The sequence below is a fragment of the Orycteropus afer genome, unplaced genomic scaffold, assembly GCF_000298275.1.
Source record: "Orycteropus afer afer isolate SDZICR_OR568_19922 unplaced genomic scaffold, OryAfe1.0 scaffold00507, whole genome shotgun sequence".
Lineage (NCBI taxonomy): Eukaryota > Metazoa > Chordata > Mammalia > Tubulidentata > Orycteropodidae > Orycteropus > Orycteropus afer.
Genome location: NW_006922094.1, coordinates 577,538 through 587,493, shown reverse-complemented (window position 1 = coordinate 587,493; position 9,956 = coordinate 577,538). Strand labels below are relative to the sequence as shown.

Below are 9,956 nucleotides of genomic sequence, written 5' to 3'. Positions count from 1 at the left end.
GTCGTTTGGTGGGAATTACAAAGAGTGTGGCTAGGAGGGCCATATTAAGTAATTCACTGCACTGCGCTCCGTCCTTCCCTGTCCTGCTTTATGTTTCTCCACTGCATTTACTATAGTCTAATAAATTGTTAGTGTACTGTACCGATTCACTATGTTTACTATCTGTTTCTGCCACAAGGATATCAACTCCACGAGTACTAAGCCTGTTTTGTTCATCGCCCATCCCAAGCGCCTAGAACAGTGCCTGGTATAGAGCAAGCACTCGCTAAATGTTGCACAGAGTGGGAGTAAGTGAGGGAATGAATGAATGCATGCGTGACTGGACGGATGGCTGACTGGAAGAATGAACAAACGACGATCAAAGTACTATGGCTAGAATTTCCCTTGAGGTGGCGCACGGGCTCCTGCACCGGCCTCTGCGGCCACCAGAGGGCGTGGGCAAGCCTAGTCTCCAAGAGCCTGGACCCGCCCCCCGGGATCTGGGCCCCAGGAGCCCCAAACGCCCGGACCATACCTGGGGTTCTCGGACCCTCCCTCTCTACCTGAAACGTGCATCGCTGCGGGCTCTTCTCTCAGCGACCGGTCCGCGCAGCAGGAGGGGAAACTGAGGCGCGGCGCGTCCGGGGCGGGGCCGGCCCGCGCCCAGAGCGAGCCCCCGCCCCTGGCCGGCCCCGCCCCGGGCCGTAAGAGGCCCCTTGGGCGCGGGGTGAAGGCTCACTGCGCGGCGCCAGACGGTGGCCAGAGCCGGCATGGCAGCTCAGCGGCTGGGCAAGCGGGTCCTGAGCAAGCTGCAGGCTCCGTCGCGGGCCCGCGGGCCGGGGGGCAGCCCCGGGGGCCTGCAGAAACGGCACGCGCGGGTCACCGTCAAGTATGATCGGCGGGAGCTGCAGCGGCGTCTGGACGTGGAGAAGTGGATCGACGAGAGCCTGGAGGAGCTGTACCGTGGCAGGGTGAGATGGGGCCAGGAGTGCGGGGTGGCGGGGGGAGTAGGAGGCGGTCCCAGACCCACCGACCCTTGGCCCGGAGACCCTACACTCCTGGGGGTCTCTGGGCGCATGCAGCCGCGTCCGCCTAAGAGGACACACTCATTGGCCTGGCCGTGTACAGTCTGTGGCACTCTGGTTGTGGACAGAGATGCACATACGCTTGGGTCCCCAGAGACGTATCCAAACACTCAAAGGGCCAGCAGGTTAGCATATGGGGTTGAAGAGGGAAGACTGAGGGGCTGGAGCAGCCATATCTGGGAAAGGGTGGGGGAGGGGGCATGTCTTAAAGCCAAACATAGGCATGGGGACCATGGAGATAGAACTTCACGGAGACGCTGTGCGCGGCCAAGGAAGCAGTAGCTCACTTACCCAGACTTGCACAAGGACTGAAACTAGAGGCAACTCATACACACACAAGAAGAAGCAACAGCCGTGCACAAACTCCCAAAGACACACACTGTGGTCACTCGCAGATCAACATGCCCTTCAGCCACAGGCACAGCTGCACAGGCCACAGCTGCAGGAAGACACGCAACCCAGCAACTACCCTCGAACCCAGTATGACTCAAGTTACAGCTGCCTAAGGCATTTGAGTCGGCAGACTTGACGGCAAATAACAACAACAACAACAACAACAAGGCATTTGATTGCGAACCAGAAGACTGGCGGTTCAAACGCACCAGCCACTCCTCAGAAGGAAGGTTGGGCAATCTACTTCCAGAGAGATACCCTCTCGGAAACCCAAGGAGGGGTCTGTATGAGTGGGATCCGACTAGATGGCAGTGCGTTTTTTCGTTCCAGCTACTCACAGAAACACACTGGGGGAAGCAACAGTGGTACATACAGGCAAACCAATACAAGCCACCTCCCATAGCAACCCTTGAACAAAACATGACGCAAGTTAGAACCATCCGTGATCTTCCAGAGGTTCAGACTACAACCACACACAAACACAATGACAGATGCTACCGCCATTCACAGACACAAAAGAACAGACATGAAACCACACGTACTATTGGCACATGGTGTTGTTATTAGGTGGCACAGAGTCGTTTCTGACTCGCAGCGACCCTGTGGACAGCAGAATAGCACACTGCCCGGTCCTGGGCCATCCTTACTACTGTTGTGTTTGAGCCTGTTGTTGCAGCCGTTTTGTCAGACAATGTCATTGAAGGTCTTCCTGTTTTACACTGACCTTCTACACATACAGACATACAAAGAACCTACAACTGCCTGTGAACATGTAAGGGCATACCCTACAGCTAAATATATTGACACACTTGAAGTTGCACTTTGTGCACACACATGTACACACTGCTGAACACAATTACAGGTACATGATAGTCTTAACATATGTCCCTTAGACATACAGGGAATACACAGTCCTTACCTGAGCACTGCCGTGCTATCAGCCATAGCCCCTCACAGAGACACGAGGTCCTTCTGTTCTTAGAAACACATCGTGGCTCATACAGAGGACAGGCAAATACAGTTGCCAGTGGTGTGGTGTATAAGGCATTTGGCTGCTAAACAAAGGGTCAGCGGTTCAAACCCACCAGCTGCTCCATGGAAGGAGGATGGGGCAACCTCCTTCCGTAAAGATTTACAGCTTTGGAAACCCAATGGGGGTCGCTCGGAGTTGGAATTGATTCAGTGGCAGCGAGTTTGGTTTTTCTTTGAGTGGCTGCTGGCAGTTGTACGGTGTCCTACTCAGATGGTGGGTACTGCTGGTGGCTATGGACACATATGATATGGCAGACGCACCCCAGCCAGGGCCATACATCTTTGATGTCCAGGAGCACGAGTCCCTGCACAAAGTCACCCCCTCAATGCCATGTGCTGCTGCCCCCTCCCACCAGTCCTAGACCCCTGGCATCAGGCTCTGGGTCATGCACAGATGCACACAGGCACGTAGCACATGGATCAACACTGTGTGCCTGAGTTAAACCCTTGTCACCAAGCCCCAGAACACCCCAGAGCCCTGAGAAGCAAAGTCAAGCAGGACTTTGGGGTGACGGAGGGGGTTGTTAAGACTTTGTAGCCTCAGGGATCTCTTGCTTAGACAACTGGGTCCTGTACCCTGCAGGAGGACTGAGGCAGCCCATGTTTGGGTCACGACCCTAAAAGGCCATACTGGGAGTCCCCCTCTTGGCTGCTTTAAAGTTGGGCTCGTAACTCATCCCCCTGGCCCACCTTGGGGCCCTCAGTGGTCATTATCTGGGACTGCCAGCTCCCTGGGTTGCATTCTGCACCCAGGAGCCAGCCAGAGCCCTGCCCTCCCTCCCTGTCCCTTGGGGAAGGGGGCCACGCCAGCAGGCTCCAGCCTGCCCACTTCCCTTCCCCACACCTAGCATTTAGACTTTCCTTGAAAGGGCAGAACCGGCCCCTCTCCTGAATCCCAGAGTATGACATTCCAAGACTCGACTAGGCCTGTTGCCCACTGGGGGAAGTGGGGCCAGAGGAAGAGAACTGTGCCAGCCGCCAGGCTCCCGGGGCCAGGGCCCCAGACATCCGAGCTGGCACGGGCCTCTGTCACCCATCTGTCACCCTTCCCCCAGCACCCAGATGTCCCGCCTTGGCAGTGCTGTCCCTGACTGTCACATTATTGCTCCAGAACCGGCCAGCTGGTCCCTGGGGCTGGCGGGCTTCTCCAAAGCCCTGGACAAAGGGAGAGAGGGGAAAAGGGAAGCTGACCACCCGCCCTTCCCTGCCTTAGGAGGCAGCCATGCCTGACGAGATCAACATCGATGAATTGTTGGAATTAGAGAGTGAAGAGCAGAGAAGCCGGAAAATCCAGGTAGGTGGGTTGAGGGGTGCCTCCAGTCCTGCATTTTGCACCCCTAAAAATAATAAAATAGCACATTTATTGAGCACATCCTGTGTGCTAGCCGGTTTCAATTGCTTTATGATCATTTAAGCGTCGTAAAACCCTGGGAAGAGGGTTATTATGATCTCCATTTTCTGGATGAGGAAGATGAGGCCCAGAGAGGTTTAATCACTTGTCTACGGTCACACAGCACAGAAGGGGCAGAGCTAGGTGTTAAGCCCAGGAAGTAGGGTCCCAGCATCCTTGCTTTTATGGCCTGTTCTCTCCTAGAGGCAGGAAATACTTCAGGACCTTCTCACCCTTCTCTGGATCTAGAGCTGCTCCAGTGTCTGACTTCTTGTCTTTACTCTGCCCCAGTTGCTCTGTAAGGCTGTGTTCCTCCCTTGAAGCCAGGAGGGAAGTCCACTCTGGAGTCTGACTTCCATTTGTCTTCCTGCATCAGAGTTTGGGGGGGGGGAGAGAAGGGGGGGGGGGGGGGGAGTAGTACTAGTTATTTACTATGGTTTTCTTTTGCTTTTATGGGGGTGTTTAGGGACTCCTGAAGTCCTGCATGAACCCTACAGAGGTAAGTTTTCCCTCCTCTGCATCTTACAGGGGGTAGGTCTGTGGGGAGGAGAGAAGCTGACTGTGCCCAGGGGACTGGGCAGAGGAGACCCTGGGGAGCCCTTGTCCTTCCCAAGCTCTTTCCTTGTCTCCAGAGGTGTCCTTTGTCCTTCTCACCCTCGCGTCCAGTCGCCTCTCTCCCTGTCTGCCCCCGGGGCTCCCTTATCTCCTCCCTGCTGGGTGGCTGAGGCACTCCCCCTTCTGTCTCCCGGTGCTGCCTCTCTGCTGGGCTCTGTCTCTGGCCGCAGTCTGTAGGCTCTGCCTCTGTCCCCTGTTGCTGCCTCTGCCACCCACCTCTCAGGGGGCCTCCCATCCTTCCAGGTCCCAGAGCTGAGCCGCCCAACCCCTCCCACTTCCTTCCCTGCTTTAAAAGGGAAAAATATTCATGTTTCTTTGACCAGCTCTGGGCTGTCTGAGGGACAAACGTCACTGTGTGTCTGTCTCTCCTGGGGGCTGTCTCAGGCCTGTCTCTGGGGATACTACTGCTGAGCTCTTGGCCAGAGAAGCGTCTTTGTCTCTCTCTGTCTCGGTTCTTTCTCTGTTCCTTTGTATCTCTCCCTCTTTATCTCTGCATCTCAGTTTCTCTGGGTCAGTCTGGGTCTCTGTCTCTGCCCATCTCTCTCTCCCTGTCTCTCTCTCCCTATCTCTGTCTCTCTCCTCCTCTCTCTGTCTCTCCCATGTCTCTCTCTCTCCCTCTCCCTAGCTCTGTCTCTCTCCTCCTCTCTCTGTCTCTCCCATGTCTCTCTCTCTTCCTCTCCCTAGCTCTGTCTCTCTCCTCCTTCTCCTCCTCTCTCTGCCTCTCCCCTGTCTCTCTCATGTCTCTCTCTCTCCCTCTCCCATCTCTGTCTCTCTCCTCCTTTCTCTGTCTCTCCCATGTCTCTCGGTCTCTCTCTCCCTGTGGCTCTCACTCCACTTGGTTCTCTTTCCTCTGTCTCTCTCCCCTCACTTTCTTCTCCCTGTCTCTATAGCTTCTACCCTTCCGTAGGTGCTGACCAGGGAGCAGGGGAAGGGGGGCTCCAGGTCCCAGGTCTGAGGGGCTGGGCCCTGCTGGGGTGGGGGTGCCCCACCTCACGCATGTTCTCAGCACGCCCGCCCTGTCCCCAGGACTTCGTCCAGGAGCTGCTGGGGAAGCTTCGTGGCCTCCACAAGCAGCCGGGCCTCCGCCAGCCCAGCCCCTCGGATGACTCGGATGGTGGCAGCTTGAGCCCCCGCCAGGACCGGGCCCGGACGGGGCCCCCCTGATGCATTTCTGCCTCCACTCAGGCGTGTTTATAAGTTGTATTTAACGGTTCTGTTACAATAACACCGTGTGGCTGGTTTTCCTCTCCCTGGTTACCACGGGCTTCCCCGAGCTCCCTGCCCTGCCCCCAGTCCAGCCTCTGCTGCATCCTGTCCCCTGGCGTCCTCGCACCCACAGCTGGCCCTGCCAGATGGAGGATCACTCCTCCTCAGCCAGAGAGCATGAGAACAAACCCTGCTGACCTGAAGGCCCGGGGACTCACATCCTGTCCTCACGCCTCCGTGCGCCCCCCCCCTTGGCCAGACCCTGCAGGGCTGTGTGTGCGTGTGGATGGTGCTTAGAGCTCCTATGGGAAGGATGGCCATGCATGGTCCCTGGGCAAGGGAGAGGTGCAGGCGACTAACATGGCCAATACCACATCAACACGGTGAACAAATCACTCATCCACTCCCTGAAACGTACTGGGCATGGCCATTCCTACATATTAGGCTTGGCTGACACACTGCTGAGGTAGATGGGCCTGTGTGTAGAGGTTTAGAGCAAAGACACTTGGGAGTCCACAGGTGGGAGGAGTCATTCCCTCTGGGTGTGGTGGTGGTGACATCTAGGAGGGCTTCCTGAAGAAGGAAACATTGCAGCAGGGCTTTGAAGGCTGCATTGGAGTTTGAGTGAAATGGGGACCAATAACTGAGGACATGTAGGAAGAGGGGTTGACATTGGGGTAGATCAGGGCAGATACTCAAATATTGGCAGGGGCATCAAGCAACCAGGATGAACAGTGGGGTCTGGGGTGCCCCTTACTGGGCCGGATTTAATCCTTTAATGGTGGGGCACAGGAAGGTCAGGAGGGTCCCAGGGGAAGGACTGAGGCATCAGAAATGGGTCATCACTATACCAAAAGCTGTACAAGTATTTTAATATTTTAACAACTGGTCTGGTTGTACCAGTGCTCCCAGCTCTGTACAGTCAGGCGGTGGGCAGGCCTCTGACTGGCTGCACTTGGGGTGGGGTGGGGCCAGAGCTGGGGTGCCACCCCAAGGACAGAGCACATTTCCCATCTCGCCTCTACTGCCTGAGGCCGAGGTCCCTGACCCCCAACCCCTACACATGCTACCAGTGGCCTCGTCAGGCTCGGGGACCCATCCCGGGGCTCTGAGCTCCAGCCTGGCGGGAAGAGAAGATGCCTTGAAGGAGAGGAGTCTCCTGGAGCCCGCAGGGCTGGCCAGCCCTCCAGATGACCTCGCAGGCCCTGCAGACAGACCTCAAAGACTTCAAGTGCTTCCTTCCCACTGCACAAGTGAATGAGGTGTCTGTCGCTCCTGGCATCTCAGCATAGGTCCTGACTAATCAGAGGCCTGGGGTGAGGGAGCCACACCCATATCCCACAAGGCCCGCTGGGCCTAGAGAAGTCTTTCCACTTCCCTGCAGAGTCTACTCTTGGTTCCTCATCTTTGTGGGGCCGAGTGGGGCAGTGCTGAAAGCCCAGGGTGGGGAGTCAGCCCTAGGTTTGTTCTTTTTCTTTAGTTCCTGCTATCATTATTCATTTTCATTTATTTTTGTTTTTGATAATAGACACAGCAAAACATATACCAGTTCAATCGTTTCTGCATGTTCAACTCAGTGACATTGATTACATTCCCTGAGTTGTGCAACCATTCTCACACTCCTTTTTTATGAGTCATGCCCCTCGCAAACATAAACTCACCTCCCTAAGGTCCCTAACTAATCTTTTGAGTTGCTGTTACCAATCTGATCCTATGTAAATAGATCTTAAAAGAGGATAATGCTCAAGGCAGACATTACTTTCTAGCTAAGCTGAAGTATTGTTTGGTTTTAAGGAGTTCTGGTGGTATAGTGGTTAAGACATTTGGCTGCTAACGAAAAGGTCAGTGGTTTGAACCCACCAGCTGCTCCATGGGAGAAAAGGTAGTCTGCTTTCATAAAGATTACAGCCTTGGAAACCCAGTGGAGGTGCCATGAGTCAGAAATGACTTGACGGCAGTGAGTTGTTTTGTTTGGGTGTGCAAAAACGGCAAGGAGGCCATATGTTCAGACCTCCTAGAACCCCACAAGAGGAAGGCAGAATCACCATCAATAGCCCAAGGCCTATTCCTACAAGGCCAGACATGCTGCCTCCCTCCAGCCCTTTCTCCAACCATTCCTCCCAAAGCACCACCACCTCTCTCCTGGGTTCGATAATTTGCTGCAGAACTCACAGATTATGGAGTTTACTAGGGAAGCACGAGGCTACAATTCAAGTTCAGGAAAAATGCTCAGTCTCTCTCCCAGCTCACCGTCTCTCAGCCAAGTCTCTCACAGTCTCTCCCCCAGCAGTGCATGTCCCTTGGTGTCTTACTCAGCAACGCGTGTCTCTTGCGTCTCTATCCCAGCAGCACGTGTCTCATGAGCCCATGTCTCTTTCAGCAGCACATCTTCCTCAACCAGCAGTCAGAGAGAGAGTTCTGCCTCTAGGAGGCCTGCTTATGAGCCCTGCAGAGTGGCCAAACTAGCCAATCATAGCATCAGAATTCTAAGCACCTGAGAGAGAGCCTCCCATAACATTGCGTTGTGCCACGCCCAACAGAAATAACCCAGGTTGATAACATTTACAATCAGGAGCTCCTCAGTTGCTTATTCCACCACTGAGTTTACAATGACTTATGGGTAGAAAAGCCATACTAAGTAATTTACTACACTGAAGGGTGGTTGGTTTTAAAAAGATTTAAGTGGATATTTTTGGTTTAAGATTTAAAGGTAATCTCAGGACAGTAGTCTTGGGGGTTCATCCAGCCTCTATGACTCCAGAAAGTCTGGATTCCATGAGAATTTGAAATTCTCTCTTTTGATCAGGATTCTTCTTTAAATCTTAGATCAAAATGTTCAGTATCCAGGCACCATCCAATCTGGCCTCATGGCAGAGGAGGCTGTTCATGGAGGCAATTAGCCACACATTCCATTTCTTCCTCCTATTCTTGACTCAAGGCGCTCTGGTGGCATAGTGGTTAAAGCATTCAGTTGCATTCATCAGCTGCTCCACAGGTAAAAGATGAGGCAGTTTACTTCTGTAAAGATTGACAGCCTTAGAAACCCTATAGGGCAGTTCTACTCTGTCCTCTAGGAGTGCCGTGAGTTGGAACCGACTCAACGAGAGTGGATTTTATTATTCTGGACACTCCTTCTATTGCTGCAGGCGAACAGAGACCCATTATTGTGCCTTGGAAGCAGTAGGGGTGTGAGTCCTGGTTGTGCCATATGTTGGACCCCTCTGTGTCTCAGTTTCTGGAAAATGGGGGCTTCACAGATGGGGAAGCTGAGGTGTAGATTAGGGACATCGTTTGACTGGGGAAGTTGTGGTGCCAGGCTTTAATCCCAAGCATCATAGCTGCAGAACCCATCTACTTAACTCCTATACCACAGTGCCCTTATAAACCATGGCAATAATTGTTATTATTCTTCAGTGATAGGAAGAGGTTGACCAATTCATACTAAGGTGTTAGTGACTATCCACAGCCCTCTGAGGTTCCTATCTAGAGGTCAGTGCAACTGAAGTGAGAACAAGGCTCCAGCAGTATGTCATAGTGGTTAAGAGCATAGTCTCTGGGTTAAACTGCCTGGATCCAAATTCATTTGTCCTACTTCCTGGCTGTGTGATCATGACAAAGTCACTTACCTTCATCAGTAAAATGATGAAGATTCTAATAGTACCTACCTCCTCAGGTTGTTGGGAAGTTTAAATCACTTAATACATGTACAGAGCGTAGACTCGTGCCGAAAAACCAAAACCAAACCCACTGCCATGGAGTCGTTTGTGACCCCCATTGGGTTTCCAAGGCTGTAAATACTTACAGAAGTACATTGCCTCATCTTCCTCCTGTGCAGTGGCTGGTGGGTTTGAACTGCTGACCTTCTGGTTAGCATCCAAATGCCTTACCCATTGTGCCATCATAGCTCCTTAGACTGGTGCTAGGCACATAATAGATAATGAACATTGTTATCGGCCTTATATATAGCTTCTACAGCTACCATCTGTGGCCAGCAAGATGCCCTTAGTGACACTGACTTACAGGCCCTCTACTGTGGCAAAGCCCAGAGCGCACAGTGTACCTGGCCGGCCACGCCGGTGTGGCCGCCACATCTGCCCCTCCTCCTCCATCCTGTTCCCACTCAGCAGCCACATGACGCTCTCTCTCACTCATCCTTGTCCTGCCCTCTGCCTCTTCCTCTTTTCTCCACAGGTCACCATTCTGATGAATCTCCAGTCTAGTTCCCCCTTTTTTCTTAATCCATAAAGTAGCCCTTA

At 53.4% G+C, this 9,956-nt stretch overlaps 1 protein-coding gene across 1 annotated transcript; it reads left to right on the top strand.

Annotated features, from left to right (window-relative positions):
- The first annotated feature begins 749 nt into the window (after positions 1-749).
- PPP1R14A (protein phosphatase 1 regulatory inhibitor subunit 14A) lies at positions 750-5,658 on the top strand. The gene is made up of 4 exons (XM_007955503.2): positions 750-950; positions 3,703-3,783; positions 4,346-4,378; positions 5,521-5,658. The coding sequence occupies exons 1-4, from the start codon at positions 750-752 to the stop codon at positions 5,656-5,658; spliced, it is 453 nt and encodes a 150-aa protein (XP_007953694.1).
- Positions 5,659-9,956: the final 4,298 nt, after the last annotated feature.